This window comes from Heterocephalus glaber, unplaced genomic scaffold, assembly GCF_053883595.1.
Source record: "Heterocephalus glaber isolate CG9 unplaced genomic scaffold, H.glaber_assembly_v1.0 deba00001556, whole genome shotgun sequence".
In the NCBI taxonomy this organism is placed as follows: domain Eukaryota; kingdom Metazoa; phylum Chordata; class Mammalia; order Rodentia; family Bathyergidae; genus Heterocephalus; species Heterocephalus glaber.
Genome location: NW_028258347.1, coordinates 1,485,900 through 1,508,804, shown reverse-complemented (window position 1 = coordinate 1,508,804; position 22,905 = coordinate 1,485,900). Strand labels below are relative to the sequence as shown.

Genomic DNA, 22,905 nt, shown 5'->3' with positions numbered 1-22,905 from the left:
TCTTTTTTACTGTCCTATAAATTATCCTTGTTTTTATTTTAAATTTCCATGAGATGATTAAAGGTTGAAACATAAACTCTAGCCTAATAATATTCCTCTTTGAGGGCATACTATTCCAAGGATGGTATTTTAATACATGTTTTCAGTATCCTATGCTATCAGAGATAAAATTTAGTCTATATAGATCAGCTTACTTACGTCTGGGGCTCCTTTTCATTTTGTTGTTTTTGCTGGGGTTGAAGAACGTTATTTACCAGTTCAGTGATCCCACTAAAGGGAAACCACCTGTTTAAATAAGCAAATAATGTGACTGAATAACCAAATAAATAACAATGTAGGTTAAATGTTTTCTTATCCATAATAATAAGAATACACAGGCACAAAAGCTACAGCCAATGGAAATGTGAGCTCCAAGTACCATCCAGGCAGTCAGAATGTAGGAAAATTAAGTTTGAACATTTAACCAGTCCACAAGCAGGCAGCAAAAAACTACATCCAGTCACTATGTGGATGAAGTAAGAAGCTGCAGGCAGCTCTCTTACAAGCAGAGAGTAAGAAAGCAGAGGACACACTAGCTGCAGCCTATCCAGTATTAGTGTAAGCTAATACTGTCAAAGGTGCAGGAAGCAGAGGTGGGGAAGTACAGAGGTCTACTGCACTCTCAGGACATTTACTCACTGTGTCGGTTGTGGTTTGGGTTCTTCTTTGACCCTAAAAAGATAAGTTTGCACAACTGAGTGCACTTTACTACGAATAAATTTCTATCTACAGATTATGGTCATATATAATGGATGTGAAAAATTAGGATTATCACATGGAAAAACTTAGTACTTCACCACATAATTATATACATGTCAATTTCTCACCAAAAAGTTTGATCATTTGTTCTTACATTAAAACTCTACTGCTATTTTAAAGCAATGATTTAGTCCTAAAGTCTTATGCCCATTTTTCATTGACACTGAAATTTTTAAAATAATTATTTTCATTTACTACATTAAACACAATTTTATTTAGATAATTTAGATTTCCTTTTTTAACATTTTTTCCTTCTATAAATTGACATAGACCAGCAGGACCACCCATGTGTGCCTTCACCAGCAGGACTGCCAGTTTCCTCCCAAGTGGGCCTTCAATGATGGGACCACCTCTGAGGGCCATCAGCAGTGGACCACCTGCGAGAGTGAAGGCCAGATCCAGACAATGGTGGAGAATAGAAAGACCATCCTTCTGAGCTCCGGAGTGGTGAGCAGCAGAGAAGAGGCCTCTCCAAGGTTTGTTGTTAAGAAATGAAGCCCTCCAGAACAATGAAATCAAGATGCAGTGGATTACACTGGTTGGGTCAGCACCTCCTACCACAACCCAGACTTGCTGTGGGGGAAGGGCAGCTCAAACCTGCAGCAGAACTATACAGAGTTCAAACCTGCAGAAGGTCAGGGAGCTCAGTTCTGGCCTCACAGCCAGAAACCAGTCTGAATTTCAGTGGACTACAGCTGGTTTGCTGAGATAAAGAGAGTTGGATCTGCACACTGCTACCCATGTTGTCTACCAGTGACAACAGAGACATGCCTTGAAGGGGACTTTGTTTCTTTTTCTTTCTTTTCTTTTCTTCTCCTTTTTCTTCATTTCTCTCCTTTCTTGTTCCCATTTTTCTCTTGTTTTGTATTTTCTTGATTGTTCTTATTTCTGTAAGAGTGGGAACACAGTCTCTAGTTTTCCTCTTCCCATTACTTTATTCTGTTCTTATTTTAGTTCCTTCCTTCTCTCTTTTCCTCCTGTCTTCACCAGTTTCCCAAAGTTTATATGATCTTCCTGTGTCCTCTATCCCTACTTCTAACCTTTCCCTCTCCTTCTATTTCTCTATCCCCCCCCAACTCTCTCTAAGTCTTCTTCCCAGAGGGTACATTTGCTATACTGAAGGGCTTATTTACTACAAACATATTTCTGATTGGTCTTTGATTTTGATATATAGCTACAAGCCTAGTTCATGCGGTTAAAGGTGACAGATTAACAGTTGCCACAATTTGTCATTTTCTAAGCAGTGCTTGATGCTATTGTTGATGCTGATTGTAATACTTTGGCTGAGGTGACATGATTGTTCTAGTCAGCAGTCCTTCCTGATATAGTAAAACCGAGATTACCTAACGGTCATTATAGACTCAAAACCCAAAGACCAGCTATACCTGGAAGACACCTCTGAGGGGTAGTCATTCCCTAAGGGTTCTAAATACTAGCAATAAAGATACTCACAATAAGCAATATACAAATATCAACCCAAGAATTAAACCAAAAACATCAACAACAACAACAAAAATGAGAAGACACCTAAACAAGACACAAACCAGACTTCCAGATCACCAAAGGCAAATTAAGGGGGCAAGGAGGTGGAACAATCCAAAAGCCAACCACATGGACTCCCTGAAGTAACAAAACAGATGACAGAGGTTATGGAAAAAATGAAATCAGAAATAAGTTCCCAGATAACTACAGAGATAGTGACCAGAGTGAAAGATATGCTCAGTGACTCTAAAACAGATACAGGTAAAAAAAAAAAAAAAAAAATAGAGGAGATCAGGAACATAATAAAAAACATGAACACCCAGCATAAGAAAGAAATGGAAACCATGAACGACCAACATAGGAAAGAAATGGAATCCATGAAACAAATTTAAACAGATATCCAGGAGATTAAAAACTCCATTGAAAGTATATGCAGCAGAATGAGCCAATGTGAGGACAGAATATCAGATATACAAGTCAGGATTGTGAAAAGAGAGGGTTCTTAAAAATAGCGAGGGACCACAAGAAATCAATCCAGTAGCTGCTGGATGATGCAAAGAAGAATAACATAAGATTGATCGGAGTCAATGAAAAAGCAGGAGATAGCACAAATGTCATTAAAAAAAAAACCTGTTCACAAAAGTAATGGCAGAAAACTACCCAAGCAAGGGAAGAGTTTGACACACAGATAAGTGAGGCATACAGAACTCCAACTAGTCATGATCAAAAAAAACCTACATCTGGGCATATAATAGCCAAGATTCCAGAAATCCAACAGAAAAACAAAATATTAAAAGCAGTTAGAGAAAAGAAACAAATCACATACAAGGAAAGTCCATCAGAATCACAGGAGACTTCTCCACAAACCCTCAAGTCAAGAAGAGCCTGAAGCATTTCGAGCCCTAAAAGTAAACAACCTCCAACCCAGATTGATGTGTTTGGCAAATCTATCTTTCAAAATCAATGGATAAATGAGATACTTTTAACACAAACAACACCTGAGGAACTTCATGAATACCAAACTAGCACTCCAAAAAAACCAATATCCTAGAAAAAGACAATGAGGACTACACTTTATGAGCCCCAACAGAATGAAGCCATCAGCAAGGCAAGAAATTAAATGGAAAGGGGGAAAAGTAAAAAAAAAAAAAGAGTCAACAACAGGAAAATATCATGACAATGATAACTCAATACGTATCAGTTATAACCACCAATGTTAATGGTCTCAATCAAAAGAAATAGACTAGCAGAATGGATCAAGAAGCAAGATTAAACAATATGCTGCATACAAGAAACACACTTAATTCAAAAAGAAATTCATAGACTGAAAGTCAAAGGATAGAAAACAATACTCCATGCAACAGGAACCCAGAAAAAAGCAAAAGCAGGGGTAGCTATCCTATTTGCAGACAAACTGGATTTCAAACCAAAACTAATTAAGAGAGACAAAAAAGGTCACTACATCCTTGTAAAGGGAACAATCCGAGAGGAAGAGATGACAATCATAAATATATATGCACCAAACACTAGTGCCCCTAACTATACAAAACAAATATTAATGGACATGAAAAACCAAATTAGCGCTAATACAATTGTAGTGGGGGACCTCAACACCTCACTGTCACAAACACACAGATCAACTACACAAAAAATCAACAACAAAATACTAGAACTGGACCAAACTTTTGAACAAATGGACTTAATAGATGTTTACAGAGTGTTCTACCCCCACAAAATCAGAATACACATTCTTCTTGGCCACATATGGGTCATTCTCCAAAACAGACCACATGCTAGCTCATAGAACATGCTTAAGTAAATGCAAAGGAATTGAAGTTATCCCCTGTATATTGTCAAACCATAGCACCATGAAATTGGAGATCAATAGCAAAAGAAACCACAAGAACTTCATAAACACACAGAAATTTAATAACACCCTCCTGAACAACCACTGGGTCTCAGAAGAAATTAAAGAAGAAATTAGACAGTTTCTAAAATTAAATAATAATGCCATTACAGCATTCCTACAAGGGAAATTCACAGCAGTGAATGCTCATATTAGGAAAGCAGACCAAGCTCAAATAACCTAATGCTGAACCTCCATCATCTAGGAAAAGAAGAGCAAGACAAACCCAAAGCTCGTACAAGGGAGGAAATTATAAAGATCAGAGCAGAAATCAATGCAATGGAGACTAAGAGAATGATACAAAAAATGAACATATTGAACCAACCAAAATGGTTCAACCAAATTGAACAACCCCTAGCCAACCTTATCAAAAAAAGGAAATAAAAGGCTCAAATCCATGCAATTAGGAATGAAAAGGATGAAATTACAACAGATCCAGTAGAAATCCAGAGAATCATCAATACCTACTTTGAGAACCACTACTCCAATAAGATGGAAAACACAGAAGACATGGACAAATTCCTAGATACATATAAATTAATTAAAAACTTACCAACAAAGAAAAGCCCAGGTCTTGATGGATTCACTGCTGAATCCTACAAGAAATTTAGACAACTGCTAATGCCACTACTTCTCAAACTCTTCAATGAAACTGCAAGAAAAGCAATACTCCCAAATTAATTCCTAGAAGCAAGCATCACCTTGATCCCCAAAGCAGAGAAAGACCCAACTGAAAAAGAGGACTATAGGCCAATCTCACTAATGAACATAGGTGCAAAAATCCTTAATAAGATACTGGCAAATAGAGTGCAGAAGATCATCAAGAAGATCATATACCCTCACCAAGTGGGATTCATCACAGGGATGCAGGGATGGTTTAACATACACAAATCAATAAATGCAATACAGTATATTAACAGAGCCAATGACAAAAACCATATGATCATCTCAATAGATACAGAAAAGGCGTTTGACAAAATTCAACACCCATTCATGATGAAAACCCTACAGAAAGTTGGAATAGATGGTTTTTACCTCAACCTGATAAAAGTCATCAATGAGAAACCAACAGCCAATATCATACTAAATGGTCAAAAACTGAAATCCTTCACACTAAAACCAGGAACAAGACAAGGATATCCACTATCACCACGCCTGTTCAATATAGTTCTGGAAACATTAGCCACAGCAATTAGACAAGAGAAAGAAATAAAAGAAATAAAGATAGGAAATGGGCCCGAGCAAGCGGCAGCGGCATGCAGGGCGCCCGGACTGGCACGCCCAGCCCAGGAGGCCCAGCGCGGAAGGCGGGGGCGGGCACGACGGAGGCGGGGCCCGCGCCAGGCCGCCCGCCTTCTGCGGGAGCCGCCGCCGGCAGTGGCAGAGGATGTGGCGCTGCGCACAGCGGCCGGAGAGTAGCGCCCAGGAGGCAGCCGGCGGGACCGCTGCTGCCACAGCGAGCACAGCCAGGTGCCATGAGAAATTTTGCATATTGCCAGGTGGTCCTAGCCACCTCCTTGATTTGGGTACTCTTGGATATGTTCCCGCTGCTTTACTTCAGTGAATGCAACAAATGTGATGAGAGAAAGGACAGAGGACTTCCTGCTGGGGATGTTCTAGAGCCAGTACAAAAGCCTCGGGAAGGTCCTGGAGAAATGGGGAAACCAGTCGTCATTCCTAAAGAGGATCAAGAGAAAATGAAAGATGTTTAAAATCAATCAGTTCAATTTAATGGCAAGTGAGCTGATTGGACTCAACAGAAGTTTACCTGATGTTAGGTTAGAAGGGTGTGAAACAAAGGTGCACCCAGATAATCTTCCAGCAACAAGTGTCGTGATTGTTTTCCACAGTGAGGCTTGGAGCACACTTCTTCGTACTGGTTCAGTGTCATTTATCGCTCACCAAGACACATGGTAGAAGAAATTGTTCTAGTAGATGATGCCAGGGAGAGAGACTTTTTGAAAAGACCTCTAGAGAGTTATGTGAAAAAACTAAAAGTGCCCATTCATGTAATTCGAATGGAACAGCGTCCTGGATTAAAAGGAGCTGCTGTCTTCACAGGTCAAGCGGTCACCTTCTTAGACGCTCATTGTGAGTGCACAGTGGGCTGGCTGGAGCCTCTCTTAGCCCGGATCAAACAGGGCAGGAGAACAGTGGTATGTCCTGTCACTGATGTAATCAGCCATGATACTTTCGAGTATATGGCAGGCTCTGATAGGACGTATGGTGGATTCAAATGGAAACTCAATTTTCGCCGGTATCCTCCTGTTCCCCAAAGAGAAATGGACAGAAGGAAAGGTGATCAGACTCCTCCTGTCAGAACACCTACAATGGCAGGAGGCCTTTTTTCAATAGACAGAGATTACTTTCAGGAAATTGGAACGTGTGCTGCTGGAATGGATATTTGGGGAGGAGAAAATCTAGAAATTTCCTTTAGGATCTGGCAGTGTGGAGGAACTTTGGAAACTGTTACATGCTCGTTGGACATGTGTTTCAGAAAGCAACACCTTACACGTTTCCAGGAGGCACAGGGCAGATCATCAATAAAAATAACAGACGACTTGCAGAAGTGTGGATGGATGAATTCAAGAATTTCTTCTATATAATTTCACCTGGTGTTACAAAGGTAGATTATGGAGATATATCATCAAGACTTGGTCTGAGACACAAACTACAATGCAAACCTTTCTCTTGGTACCTTGAGAATATCTACCCTGACACTCAAATTCCACGTCAATATTTCTCATTGGGAGAGATACGAAATGTGGAAACAAATCAGTGTCTAGATAACATGGCTAGAAAAGAGAATGAAAAAGTTGGAATTTTTAATTGTCATGGTATGGGAGGTAATCAGGTTTTCTCTTATACTGCCAACAAAGAAATTAGAACAGATGACCTTTGCTTGGAAGTTTCCAAACTTAATGGCCCTGTTACCATGCTCAAATACCACCACCTAAAAGACAACCAACTCTGGGCATATGACCCAGTGAAATTAACCCTGCAGCATGTGGACAGTCATCAGTGCCTGGATAAAGCCACAGAAGAGGACAGCCAGGTCCCCAGCATTAGAGACTGCAAGTGGAAGCCGGTCCCAGCAGTGGCTTCTTCAAAACGTCACTGTTCCAAAAATATTCTGAGACCAAATTTACAAAAAAAAGATTGACTGGGCTACCTCAGCATACATTTCTGCCACATTCTTAAGTAGCAAAACAGGAAAAGTGCTTTCCTCCTCTGTAGGATGCAAGGTTTATCAGCCATTAAAACTCAGACTCCTCTAGCTTTTCACTAGCTGTGAACCAGCCTTCCTGTCCAAGGACGTGAAACTGCATAGTAGTGAGACTGCACACCGATGTTTACAAGATGGAAAGAGTCTTTCATCAAGAGACATGGGGGAGAATATTCAGACAGCAAAACTTAATCAACAAAATGTGCTTTTTGAAGAACTGCACCTTTTATGGTTTGCTTGCACATCAGTAATTTCTGCTGAATCTGCTGTCATAATGAAGATATTTCCAAGATTTTTTTCCTGATTAGAACTGGTAGCCAGTATATTAACTATTGATATACAAATAGATGAAAAAGAACTGAAACCAGATTCACAATCATGAAAACAACATTTTTAAAACAATTTTTAAAAACTATATTAAACAGGGTTTAAAGAAAATTACAACAGAACTATGAGAAATACAATTTGTTATAGTATAGTATCAAATTTCTATATAGATTTTATACCTCAGTGGGGAAAAATAACTGATTCCAATGACATTCATTTTGTTTTCATCTGTGATAGCCATGGATGCTTTTATTTTTCTTGGGGTGCTGAAAATGAGCTGGGAAAAAAGCTCTTTGAACATAGTTTTAATTTCTACAACACTGTTTATTTGGTTTGTGTGCTATCGGAATTGTAATTTTTAATTGCCTTCTAAAAATGGAGAAGTAACATGGTGTCTGGTCTCAACTGAACAAGTTAAACACTTCAGTTGCTCTTGGGTCAACTCGCTTACAGTCTGTCTCTCCCTCTGTCTCATACACACACGCGTGCGTACACACACAACACAAATTTCTTGCCACATCAACTTAACTTGATCCAACAGATTATGCCTAATACCCAAGATTCATACTACTGTACTACAGATTTGCTTTCCTAGCAATAAATTTTTAGTTCTTTATGATTCCACTTAACAAAAGACTTATAGAAGCGTTTTATTATTTGGGTATTTGGAGATAATATATTTGATGGTTTTTTTGAAAACCTTTTTCACTCCATACTCAGATGTACTTCATTGTCAAGTGCATACTTAGATTAGATTCTTGAATTGTAATGTTGATCTGCTACTTTTTTAAAAATAAAATTTGACTGAAAATGTTCAAAAAAAATACAGATAGGAAATGAAGAAGTTAAACTGTCATTTAGCTCAGTGGTTCTGCCTGCCTCGCAAGCACAAGGTCCTGAGTTCGATCCCTGGTACCAAAAAAAAAAGAAGTTAAATTGTCATTATCTGCAAGTGACATGATACTCTACACATAGAAGACCCCAAAAACTCCACCAAAAAACTTCTAGACTTAATAACCAAATTCGGTAGAGTAGCTGGATACAAGGTCAATACTCAAAAATCAATAGCCTTCCTGTACAGGAACAACAGACTCACTGAGAGAGGAACTGGGGAAACAACTCCCTTCACAACAGATTACATGGGATTTTATTTTTCTGCCTCTATTTTCCAAATTTTCTGAAAATTAAATATATGTATTTAACAACATATCTGTTTAACAACTGTTCGGACTTGCAACCAAGGACTTATGACCTGCCATTCACACTTACGACCAGTCTTTTTGTTTTGTGTACAGTTCTGTGTATCTTGTTTATGGAGCCTCAATCCCTTTGTACAGTACACCTTGTTTATACAGTACTGTAATTTTTGCTGATGGTACTTACTGTACAGTATAGTACTATAGTTCTATGTTCTTTATACGTTACAGTCCTGCATATAAGAGTTACACAAATAAAAGCAAAGTCATCAAGTTGGAGTTTCCTTTAACCATTTCTTTGTTCTATATATTGTAATGTACTTACTAGATAAATTCCTCATTTAGCAACCAATTCATTTAATGACCTAGTCATGGGAACATAACTCAATCATTAAACAAGGGATGTCTGTATGTATGTTTTTAAGATGCCATCTAGTTTAAAAAAGAAGAAATCATTCAGTGTATCTTATGCTTCAACATTAAGCAACACCACACATTCAGACACAGAATCCATTTCCAAAGTCCTAAGAAACAGGCTGTGTGTGCAGTTAGCACCTCTCTTCATTTCTGGTAATATGGCTTAGTGCACATCTTGTCTGAGAATTCCAATTTGCTCTCCTATCTCAGCTTCCCTGCCCTGCAATCAAGTGCTATACATACAGTGGGTCCAGCAGCCAGGAGAACTGCAGGAGTCACTGAGGCAGTTGCACATGTCTAAAACACTTTATATCCTTTTATGGTAAAATTACTCAAAACATAATGAAAAGTAGCAGCAATAAATCATGCTGGCATAGCATAGGTTATTTATTCTGAACAGGACAGCTGGCAAAGAAACCTACTGTCACAACATATGAGAGAAATTAAAATTAGGAGGTTTCTGAAATAAGCTAAAAGGAATATGGATACTATTACATCTTAAGTGTCTGTATTTCAATTATAAAGTATTTTCAAGGACAATGGGGGGTGGTTATGGTGAGAAAACAAAGGTGCTGACATATTGCAGGTAAATAAAGAAACACGTTCCCCAATCTGACTTTTCAGTTGTTACGTGGGAAAGTTGGGCTTTGGAGTCAAGCAGAAAAATGTTGACTACTGACTCTACCTTCAACACATGGCAAGTTAGCCAGTTTATAACCCATCACAATAGCTAACCCTTAGAGTTATAGGTAGAATCAAGTTTAAACGTGTGAAAATGGATAGTGCATATTTCTTCTTTTCTATGTTCTACGTTTGAAGTATTTCCTAATTATCAAAATACGTAGTATGAGTGACATACAGTTGGCTCTAGTAAATGTTAATTCACTTTCTTATCAATAAAGACATGAGAATTAAACTAGGGCTTCTTTAGCTTTAAAAAACAAAAAGAAGAAAAGGACTACAGATCATCAAATATCAAGTTCAGACCTCTCCTGGAGGCAAATTTTTCACATTAAATAAACAGTATCCATGACCTTAACCTCTACACAAGGGTACAAAAGGGACTTTCCTCACTGCCCAAGAAAAAAAGGTCATGAATAGAGAAATGGTGATTAACTAAATCGAGAACAGACAAAATTGAAGTGATAATACAAAGAAACTCACTTCTAAACACCTCTCTGTTTTAAATGGCTAAAACCTACAAAGCCACAGTGGTAAAAATGATCATCCCAAATTGGATTAGTTTTATGTGTCAACTTGACAGGCCACGGGGTGCCCAGATTAAACACTATTTTGGGGTCTGTCTACCAGGATGTTCCCTATGAGATTAGCATTTGAATGGCTGGCCTCAGTAAATCACCCTCCTGATAGATGTAGGTGGGTATTATCCAATCTGTTGAGGGCCTGAATAAAACAAAAGGCAGAAGGAGGAGAAATCCTTCTTTCTGCTGCTTGCCTATCTGTCCAAGCTAAGCTACTTCATCTTATCTTCTCAGACCCTCAGACTGGGATTTCCACCACTGGCTTCCTTGGTTCTGAGGCACGCAGGCACCACTGAAACACAATGCCTTTGCTATGTCTCTAATTCCCAGCAAACAGATTATAGGGCTTCTCAAACCTCCATAATCAGGTGAGACAGTTCATCAGGATAAACCTCTGTACACACACACACACACACACACACACACACACACACACACACACAAGGTCATTATCAAATTTCCTTATGGTCCCTGTAAAACTCCTTAAAGAAATAATCTAACCTCTGGTATATGTGAATATGTGTGTAGTTTTAATACTAGATGCAACTCACTGGTAGAATTTTATTCTATTTTAGCACACATTTACAGAAGGATCTAATATGTAGGAAGCCCTGTTAAGTACTTTACAAATATTAACTCATTTAATCCTCAACTCCATAAGGTAAGCACTATTATTATCCTCATTTTAAAGACAAGTCATACAAGTGATTTTCATCTTTATACTTGTCTATATTATCTAATTTTTTAAGCAGTGAACATATATACAAACAAACAGAACAGATAAAATGGTGTACAAAAAAAATACTGGGTAGAGAGGACAAGGAAAGTAAAGAATTCAAATACAATAGCTAAAAATAATGTCACTTTTTCAACAGGGAATATTTGGCATTCCCCCTTCTCCTTCTGCCGCCACCGCCCTCAGCTCTTCGGTCAGGTGAGGAGCAGAGCTCTCCTGCTCAGGAGGGCACAGCATTCAAGATAATATCTTAGAAGCAGACAGCAGGGCCTTACTACACACTACAGTCTGTCAGCGGTTTGATATTGGACTTTCCAACCTCCAGAACTATTAGGAATAAATTTTTGTTCTTTCTAAATGCACCAGTCTCAGGTATTCTATCCTAACCCTATCTGCGGAATCAGCTCAAGGCTAGCCTCTACTACACAGAGAGATCCTGTCTTTAAAAAAGACTTCAAACAGGCCAGGGATGTAGCCCCGTGGCACCGAGCCTGCAAGGTCCTGAGTCTGATCGCCAGTACAGGAAAAGAAAAAACCTTTAAAAGAAAGACTACAAACAAGATTAATATTATTCCAAACAGCTATTTCGAATAAAAGTGATACAACTGAATGACTTTAACTGAAGCACACACTGGGCACAGCTGCACACGGTGGCACACGCCTGTAATCCTAGCTCTCAAGAGGTGGAGGTAGGAGGATGGTAAGTTCAACACCAGCCTGGGCTACATACTGAGATCAAGGCTAGCCTGAACTACACAGTGAGATCCTGTTTAAAAAAAAACTATAAACAAGATTAAAAGTATTCCAAACAGCTACTTCAAATAAAAATGATAAAATGGAATGATTTTAAATAAAGCACATACCAATATAAAAATATTAGAAATATTGATGTCCTTTAGCAACTTACCAAGAAAATAAGAGAAGGCTTTCGATTTTACTATGGAGAATTACTGACTTCACTTACTAGAACATAATGATAGTCAACAACAAATATCACTTAAGATCATTTTATTCAGCATAGGAAAAATAACCATGTATACTTTTCCATGCTTTAAATTTAGATAAAGTATGTATTTCATGTTTTATGTTTATCAGGTATCTTTGCAAATCCAAATGTACCTGCTCATTTATATAGCTGGGAATCTAATTTGCAACTCTCTTCATGGATTCTGGCTCCCCAAAATTACAGAGAGCCTGGATATGTACTAACTATACCTAACAATTTCACTACCCAGTATCTATGATCTCCTTGCAATTAATCTAATATTATTACCAAATTAGGTATAAAGCATTGGGGAAAACAAACATAGTGAAAAAATTAAAACTTCCAAACGAAATAAACTATGTCTGGTTCTAAACCAGTGTGGTAAACACACACTGCTTTGTTTCCACTGCTAATTACAATTTTAAAGCTCTAACAAAAGTCAAAGAGGGTGGATTGGGTAGGCACCTCAGAACTCAAGAGAAACCCTCTGGGAGGCGAGGTTTTCTTTGCAAAGGTTTCGCACCTTCCAGGTCCCAGCAGGGACACTGTAGAGATCCACAACCCAGAAAGAAAAAGAAAAGAAAAGCAAGTCCCAAGCAAAGCCTGACTGCCCTACTCCAGGCAAACAGCACAGGAAGCAGAAGAGTCTTCAGGAACAGGGGCCCTGCAGCTGCACAGACTGAGCAGAGCTCCTTCCAGAGACAGCAGGCACGGGGCATGGGGCTTGTTGGAGGAGCCCATTACCCTGCTACCCCTGGTAACAGACCAGCCCTCCCCAGGCTGGGCACTCCCCGGCCTCCAGGAATGGGAGCTGCAGCCACTGAGCTGAGGACAGAGCCTTGTCCTTCCCAGCCATAGGAGCAGGAGGCAGAACACCATCTCTTCCCAGATGGGCAGTGTTGTGCATGGAGTCCTGAGCAGATCTCTGGGCAGCCAGTGCAAAGCTGACCAGAATGAACACAGAAAAGCGCTGAGAACTTAACTGGGGTGTGCAATGCCTTCCGTGTTTCCGACTGGCCTCTGGATGCCAAGAAATGGGGCACAGCAGAGCAGCAGAAACCCCTTACAAATCAAACTGGTATCTGAGCCACAAGATGTGTACACTCGATCTAAGCAGGCCGAATACCACTACAATAAAAAACAGGACGAAGAGTTTCATAAAATAATGCACAAAAGGGCCAGAATACAAGGCAAAAATACTTGGTGAAAGTCCCGATTCCAATGAAAAAATGACAATCAACAGAGGCCAGCACTGAGATGACACCCAGGTTGACAAATTCCAAGTATTAAAGCTGCAGTCATAAAAATGCAGTACCAAGCATAACACTTTTCAAATAAATGAAACCACCAAAGTCTCAGCAAAGAAATAAAAGATATAACAACCAAATGAAAATGTTAGTACTAAAAGATATAACCACAATAAAAAAGACAAGGAAAAAATATAATGAAAGCAGTCACAGAGAAAGATTACACAGGAGTAAAACTGGTTAATCGAAGAGAAAAATGGTTTGAATGAGAGCAGGTTTCTCATCTGAAACCATGGAAGCTAGAAACAAATGAAAACAGTTTTAAAGTGCTGAACCAAAGGAACTGTCAACCACGAACTTCCTATCTACCAAAAATAGCCTTCAAGCATTAAGGTAAGAGCTAGGCATGGTGGCTCATGCCTGTGATCCTAGCACTTAGCACTGGGGAAGCTGAGACAGGAGGATCACTGCAAATTCCAGGCCAGCCTGGGCTATATAGTGAGTTCAAGGGCAACCTGTACTACATAGCAGACCCTGTCTCAAAATAAACAAATGAGTTAAGGTAAAATACAAGATATTCTCACATAAAAGAAAACCTAAAATGAAGGGCACAAACAACAATTCACTGCCAACGGACTTGCTATAAAAGAATGGCTAAAGGAAGTTCTACAGTAGAAAATAGTAACAAGGAAACTCAGAACATCAAGAATGAAGAGCAATAAAGAATAAGTACATGACTTAAGTATGACAGAGTATCCTCCCCTTGAGTTCTCTAAACTATTTTCGATAGCTGAAAGAAAAAATTAACACTGATACATTTTTCCAATGTATATAAAGGAATATTTAATGTAACTGTGTCATAGAGGAAAGGTAAAAAAATATAAAAGATTATAAGGTTTTTACATTCTACTTAAAGTGGTAAAATGTTAAACGACTTTATTAAGTTACAAACATTCCTACAGAGATCACTAAAAAAAAAGATAAAAAAAGATCCACAAACACATGCATGTGCACACATGTGCATACACACACTCAAGACAGTAAATCTAAAATGTAATATAAAATGTTTAGAAGAAAACAGGTGATTATAGAATGGGAAACATTTTTGCCAGCTATTCCTCTGAATATGACTAACCTCTCTATATAAAGAACTAAAACAACCCAAATAAAAGACTCAGTAAAAGAATTGGCAACTGAAATGAATAGAACTTCTCAGAAAGAAAAGTACAGATGGTCAATAAATATATGAAAAAATGTTCAAAATCTCTGACCATAAGAGAAATGTAAATTAAAATAAAATTGAGGAGAAATGTTTTTGTTTTTGGTTGAGACAAGGTCTTGCTATATAGCTCAGGTTGGTCTCAAACCTGTGATGATCCTCCTGCCTCAGCTTCCTGAGCACTACAATTACAGGCATGCGCCACCACACCTGGCTCTAAAACAACACTGAGATACCATCTTAGTCCAGAAACAACGGCCACCATCAAGAATTCAAATAATAACAAATGTGAACTAGTATAACCACTATGGAGATCAGTATGGAGATTTCTCAGAAAACTAAAAGCCGAAATTCCATTTGGCCCAGCCATTCCCCTCCTGGGCATCTTTCCTAAAGAGTTAAAGACATCATATTACAGTGATACATGAATAGCCATGCTTATAGGAGGACAACTCAAAATAGCTAAATCCTGGAAACAGCCCACATGCCCATCAACAGAATGGATAAAGTGTGGCATTTATACATAATGGAGTACTACTCTGCCATAAAGGAGGATACACTTGGGCCGGGGATTTAGCTTAGTGATTCAGCCGCTGTCTACCTCGCAAGTGCAAGGTCCTGAGTTCTATCCCTGGTACCAAAAAAAAAAAAAAAAAGGATACACTCAATGCACTCATAGGAAAATGGATGCACCTTGAGATCATAATAAGTGAAATAAATCAGACACACAAATTTGAATATTGCATGGTTTCTTTTATATGAGAAATCCAAAATACAACTAAAGAACAAAAGAAAAACGATAATAAGAAGTAGGGAGATCTTTTTCAAACGGGAAGGAGAACAAGGGAGGGAGGGGGAGGGAGGGGGAATAAAGAGATAAAAGAAAATGAAGGAAAGAATGGAAAGTGAGCTTCTGCAAACATGAAGGGGAGGGACAAGGGCTGGAGGCAGGGAGGAGGGACGTGAGAGTGGGCTGAAAACGAAATGATGCGCGTGCACCTGCCCGGGCTCCCCATGAGGAGCGTGATCATTACGTACTGCGAACGTGGGGTCATTAAAAAGACAAGCAATTTAAAAGAAGAATACAGGTAAAAACTTTCATCATTTAGGGTTAGGTAAAGACCTCTCAAACCTGGCATCAAAATCATGATCTATAAAAAAGTCAATGCACTGGATTTAACAAAATTAAAGCCTTCCTCTACGAGAGACCCTGTGGAGAGGTTAAAAATATAAGCTGGACGTATGGGCGCAAGCCTGTAACCCCAGCTACTCAGGAAGCTGAAGGAGAGGATCACAGATTCGAGCCCAGACTGGCCAGCATACTGAGACCCCATCTCAAAAAGAAAAAATAAAGAGAGAAAATAAGTTAGGAGAAAATATTTGCAGGTAACATAATGCAACAAGAACTACCCAAACTGTGGTGGACTAATGGGCAACTTGTAATGCCCAGCTGAACTGAATCAGCATGGTCTGGGCATGGAGGATCCACCTGGAGATTGTTAGCAATAGCCATAGAAAGAGAAGTGGAGGGGAAGATCTCGGCCCGTTGATTATCTAGGAGAAGCTTGCTGCGGATGGCTTCCCTGATTCGAATTTGGCTGTTCTCATTGGAAGAGGAGCTCAGGGCCTTACTGTCGCTGGGAATGGGTGCTGTTCTCATCAGGGAAGCTCTGATCTTCACGGCTCTGTCACTTCCTGGCTCCAATGTAGAGCCCTCAGCCTGCTGGAACAAATCCTTCACCCTCTCCAGCACAGGTTTTCTGGCTTCCACCACTGGCCTTTGGGCCTTCCGGGTGCAGATCCTCAATACGGACAAGTGTGAGCCATGGTGGTGGGCTCCAGGCCACTGGTTGGACTCGAGGAGGACATTGCCTTGGACTCAGCCTTTAGCTGGACTTATGTGGGAAGCTGCTGGGATCCAGGCCCTCAGCTGGATCCTTTGGGCCTCTAGTGTGAGGTTAATTTCTTTCACTCCTTTGCATTTGACTTTTTGGGTAATTATAAGATCCTATAAACTATGTGTTCTGTATTTAATGTATTCCCTTGCCAAAACCCTGACTGCAACACAGACTGTATAAAGAACTCTCTGAACTCAATAGTGAGTAATAAAAATTAATTAGAAAATGGCCAAAGATAAGACTTTAACACAGAGGAAATACAGATGGCAAATAATCATATAAAAACTGCTTGTCATCAGCTGTTTGCAAATCAGAGCCCTAATGAGTAGCTGCTTAATGCCATCCAATGGAAAAGCAGGCTCGTAAAAATATATCCTACGTCCTCACCCACTTTATTCACCACATCTGGCACCACGCAACTTCTGGCTTTTCCCCAAAGCCAAGATGACCATGAAAGGTCAATGTTTCGATTTGATTCAGGACACGGAGGCAGCTACAACAGTACAACTAAAGACAAGACAGACTTCAAGAACTGCTTCCAAAAGTGGCACGAAGTATGGGATAAGTGTGCTTGAAAGGAGGAGTATCTTGAGGGGGATTTAGGGCAGTGTCTTTTACTGTAATAAATATTTAAATTTATAATATCACCATATTTTCAATCATACCTTGCACTTGAAACAAAACAAAAAAGACATTCTTTTTTCCTACATTTAAAACATTTTATATTTGTTCAATTATTCTGTTAAAGGCAATATCTGTATTACAAAAGACACAAGCAAAATGAACTGACATCTGTGTAAGTATGGGGCTCAAATTAAAGGACAGATTTTAAAGATTCAATGTGGGAAAATGAGGCCAAAAGGAGATGCAACTAAAATCTCAATAACTATTAAAAAGAATGAACACAGAAAATAGCAGACAAGAAACTTCTATTCAGGTCTAAGAAGACAAACTAAGAATAAACATGAAGATGTATTACCTTATGTGACAAGGTTTAAAAGTAATAAGGAGGCACTGGCTGCTCTATCACAGTCACCTTGCCCTGCGTGGTAATATTCAGCAGGACTCTTACTGTGTATAGAGAAATCTTTCTCATAAATACATGCTTGTCACGCACACAGAAGACACTCATTGTGGCAAGCTAGTACAGGTACACAACACAGTTCCATCCTCTTCCCCTCTCCCTGCCTTCCTCCCCTCCCTCTGTCTCTTGGTCTCTCCCATTTGAGAAAGATCTAGGTCCCTGTTTCCTATTATCTATTTTTCATTTTGCTCTTTAAATTATTTATGCTTTGGGTTTCTAATATGAAAGAAACCGTGCAATATTTAAGCTGAAGTGTCTGATTTATTCACAATATGTTTTTAAGGTGCTCCCAAGATTTAGCTATTGTGAATTGTGCTGCTACAAACATGAGTATGTATGCATGGGTCACTGTAATGCCACATCTTTAACTCTTTAGGGAGACACCCAGAAGGGGAACACTGGGTTGAATGGAATTTCTATTTTCAGGTTTTTTTGAGGAATCGCCACACTGATTCTCCTAGTGGTTGTACTAATTTACATTCCCACCAAAAATATAGAAGAGTTCCTTTTTTCCCATAGCCTCACTAGTATTTGTTATTGTTTGATTTCTTGATGATATTTAATTAACATAATTTTATTTTAAATCAATTCTATATCTTTTTAAGTAGATGAAGCATAATAAATGAATACAAAGCAGAAATATCTGAGGAAACACCTTTGCATATGCTCAATACTTATTTGATTAATAAAAAGGTAACATTATTTTTCATTTGTGAAGTATATAAGAACATTAAAAAGTATGTATCAGACAATTTGGATTGCTTCCACTGAGCTACCATTCCTCTCTGAGTCTAGGCACCAGTAAATTAATATGATTTTTAAAGTAATAATTTAGCACTTTGGTGTAGCCCTTTATATCCTAAGAGAGCCCCTATCAGAAATTCAGGCTTGTATCAGTATATCTGATCTTACTTAAAATTAGTTTACATTGAATTTAAAGGTCTAGGTCTAGGGAGCTCAAGCCTATTTTTATTCTGTTACCAGGCTGACAGTGAATCAGAGTTCATTAGTAAGTAAGCATCAGTCAGAGGTAACTTACTACTTGGCCGGAGCTGCTGTGCTTGGTAAGTGGTGGCCAAGTGCCCTGACCTTCTAACTGATGTTAGGAACATATGTACAATGACAGGAAGAGCTAGCTGGAACACACTTGGTCATAGTTGCAATTCCTTCAGTAATTTTACTTTGCATCAAACAGAGGTGGACATACCCCTCTGTGTGTGTATGAATGAGTGTGTGTGTGTGTGTGTGTGTGTGTGTGTTCCTCAATTTGTCAAGGTCATTCATTATTTAAGAAAAACAGAAGACCTGGTATGTGGGGTCAATGCTTCTCTGTTGAGCCTAAAGTACTGCCTTTAACTGTGATATCTTATGATGATTTTCTGAAACTCAGAGCTCTCCTTCTTAGTGTTGGTCTCAAAATGTAAGGGATGCCATCCTCTCCACTTAATTGCCAATAATTCTAACAAGGCATTTAAAAATAGCTCTTTTTAAATCTCTTATTTTCATATTTTATATCATACTTTAATAAAGAAGTTTGCATGTGTTGTGATGAGAAACTTATTCTCACTGGAAGTCTTAAGATGTCTCTGCACAACTCATCATAGCTAAACCTTGGAAACAGCCTACATGTTCATCAACAAATGAATAAAGAAAATGTGATATTCACAATGGAGTACTACACTGCCAGAAAGAAAGATAAACTTGAGCTATCTGTAGGAAAATGGATGCACCTTGAGATCATGTTAAGTGAAATAAATCAGATAAAACAGCTTAAATATTGCATGATTTCTCTTATATGAGGAACTCAAAATATAAATAAGGAGCACAATTAAAAATAGAAAGTAGGAAAAGGGCACTAGATCTTTGCAAATGGGAAGGGGCTGAGGGTGGGAGAAGAGGGGAAGGGGATGACAAAAGAATTAAGATCCCTTAGTACATGCACCAACTCCCCACAAGGGATGCAATCATTATATACTGCAAATATGTACTACTAAAGACAAAAATTGAGGGCTGGGGACTCAGCTCAGTGGTTCCGCCGCCTGCCTCCCAAGTGCAAGGTCCTGAGTTCCATCCCTGGTACAAAATAAATAAATAAATAAATTGAAAAAAATAAAAGAGTATAAGCTTCTGTGACACATAGTTCCAATAAGAAAGCCTCCTTCACACATTCTGGTTTTGTGATCTTGGGTAAGAAATTTAACCCACTTTTATCTTTAATGTAGATAATACGGTAATAATTATGTCCCTTGCCATAGTTCCAAGGAATTAAAATAACACATAGTAAGAGTGTGATATTATATCAAAAACACTGGATCTGAAATTTTTAAAACTTGAATTCTAACACAGCCATTGCCATTTCAAGATCAATTGCGCAAATTCCTGAATATCTCTGAACCTCAGAGATTGCACCCTGAAAGAGAGAGAAGAGCTCATACTGTTGTAAGAATTAAGTGAGATCTAATGAACACAGATGCAAAAATCCTTAATAAGATAATGGCAAACAGAATGCAGAAGATCATCAAGAAGATCATACACCCTGATCAAGTGGGATTCATCCCAGGGATGCAGGGAAGGTTGAATATACGAAAATCAATCAATGTAATACACTATATCAATAGAGCCAAGGACAAAAACCATATGATTATCTCCATAGACGCAAAAAAAGCATTTGACAAAATCCAACATGCATTTATGATAAAAAATCCTACAAAAAAAATTGGAATAAATGGTCTCTACCTCAAACTGATAGAAGCCATCTATGAAAAACCAACAGCCAATATCATACTAAATGGTCAAAAACTGAAATCCTTCACACTCAAATCAGGAACAAGACAAGGATGTCCACTATCACCACTCTTGTTCAATATAGTTCTGGAAACATTAGCCACAGCAATTAGACAAGAGAAAGAAATAAAAGGAATAAAGATAGGTAATGAAGAAGTCAAATTGTCATTATTTGCAGATGACATGATACTCTATATAGAAGACCCCAAGAACTCCACCAAAAGTCTTCTAGACTTAATAATCAAATTCAGTCAAGTAGCTGGTTACAAGGTTAACACACAAAAATCAATAGCTTTCCTCTACACCAATGACAGACTCACTGAGAGAGAAATAGGGCAAATAATTCCTTTCACAATAGCATCCAAAAAACTGAAATACCTAGGAATCATCCTAACGAAAGAAATCAAAGACCTCTTCTCTGAAAACTATGGCACTCTGAAAAGAGAGACTGAAGATGATATCAGAAAATGGACAGACATCCCCTGCTCCTGGGTAGGAAGGATTAATAGAGTGAAAATGGCCATACTTCCAAAACTGCTACAGAGATTCAATGCAATTCCAATTGAGATCCCAGCAGCATACTTCACAGACCTCAAGAAAACAATCCAAAAATTCATTTGGAACAAGAAGAGACCCAGAATACCAAAAGCAATTCTAGGTAACAGAGACATGGCAGGCGGTATCACAATCCCCAACCTGCAACTCTACTACAAAGCTACTGTGATAAAAACAGCACGGTACTGGCAAAGAAACAGACTTGAGGACCAGTGGAACAGATCAGAAGATGCAGAAACAATGCCAGACACACTCAGCCATCTCATCTTCGACAAAGGAGCCAAACAACCTCACTGGAGGAAAGATAGCCTCTTTAATAAATGGTGCTGGAAAAATTGGGCTTCAACTTGCCAAAGATTAAAACTAGACCTATATCTCTCACCATGCACTAAACTAAAATCAAAATGGATTAAAGATCTAAATATTAAAATAGAAACTCTGAACCAGTTGGAACAGAGTTAGGTAGAACCCTTGAAGACAACAGTGTAGGAAAAGATTTTATGAACAAAACCTCAGTTGCCCGTGAACTAGGACAAACAATCAACAAACGGGATCTCTTCTTATTAAAAAGCTTCTGCACAGCAAGAGAAGCCACCAGCAGTGTGAAGAGACAACCCACAAAGTGGGAAAAAATCTTCATCGGCTCTTCCTCAAACAAAGGTCTACTATCTCAAATCTATAAAGAACTTAAAAAGATCAGACCTCCCAAATTTAAAGACCCAATCTGAAAATGGGCATCTGAAATGAACAGACATTTCTCAGATAAAGAAGTAGAAATAGCAAATAAATACATGAAAAAATGTTCAACATCACTGGGCATTTGAGAGATGCAAATGAAAACAACGCTGAGATTCCACTTCACTCCAGAAAGAATGGCTGCTATCATGGAATCAACCAATAACAAATGCTGCGGGGCTGTGGGGAAAGAGGAACCCTGCTCCACTGCTGGTAGGAGTGTAGACCGGTGCAACCACTGTGGAAATCAGTATGGAGATACCTCAAAGAACTAGAACTGGAAGTCCCATTTGACCCCACTATTCCACTGCTGGGGATCTTCCCCAAAGAATTAAAAGAATCATACCACAGTGATATATGTGCACCCATGTTCATAGCAGCACAGTTTGTAATAGCTAAAACTTGGAAACAGCCCAAATGCCCATCAACTGGAGACTGGGTAAAGAAAATGTCTTTTTTTAATAAAATGGAGTACTACTCAGCTATAAAAAATGAGAAATTAGAGACATTTATAGCTAAGTGGATGTACATTGAGGCGATACTCTTAAGTGAAATAAATAGGTCACACATGTGTAAATACCGAGTAGTTTCTCTGGTGTGAGAAACTGAAAGTGTAAATAAAGACTAAATGTATAATAGGTAATGTGAAATAGGAAGAAAAGGGGCAAAGGGGAAGGAAGTGGGAGGGCCAGGGGAAAGGATAGAAGGGAATGGGATTAATATGAGAAAATGGAAAAATAGGAACAAAATCTTTGTAAATAGGGAGGAATGGAGGGGTTGAAGGGAGGGCTGGGCAAGGGTGAAAAATAAGAACCAAGAGAGACTACGTAAAGGTGCAAATTTCCAATGATGAATGTCATTATATTGTATACCTAAAATGTACCAATGATTAGAATGAATAATCGATAATGTAAAATAGGAAGAAAAGGTCCAAAGGGGTCGGGGTAGTGGGAGGGGCAGGGGAAAGGAAAGAAGGGAAAGGAAAAAATGATGAGAAATGGAAAAAGTGGAAATAAAGTCTTTGTAAATAGGGAAGGGTGGAGGGCGT

The 22,905-nt window shown here is 38.8% G+C and overlaps 1 protein-coding gene and 1 pseudogene across 42 annotated transcripts in view; one reads left to right on the top strand and one right to left on the bottom strand.

Annotated features, from left to right (window-relative positions):
- Rims2 (regulating synaptic membrane exocytosis 2) overlaps nucleotides 1–22,905 on the bottom strand; it is a 536,290-nt gene that overhangs the window by 447,880 nt on the left and 65,505 nt on the right. For 33 of the 42 annotated variants that reach the window (XM_087190773.1, XM_087190775.1, XM_087190776.1 and 30 more), the window contains exons 2-3: nucleotides 679–711; nucleotides 199–285 (exon numbers count right to left, since the gene is read on the bottom strand). The exons of 8 other annotated variants lie outside the window; for them this stretch is intronic. In XM_087190773.1, the coding sequence (XP_087046899.1) occupies nucleotides 199–285; nucleotides 679–711 (120 nt within the window). Of the gene's footprint in view, nucleotides 1–194; nucleotides 286–678; nucleotides 712–22,905 lie in introns of all 42 variants that reach the window. One more of the 42 variants, XM_087190778.1, reaches the window with a different exon arrangement.
- LOC101698488 (polypeptide N-acetylgalactosaminyltransferase 1 pseudogene) lies at nucleotides 5,662–7,323 on the top strand (annotated as a pseudogene).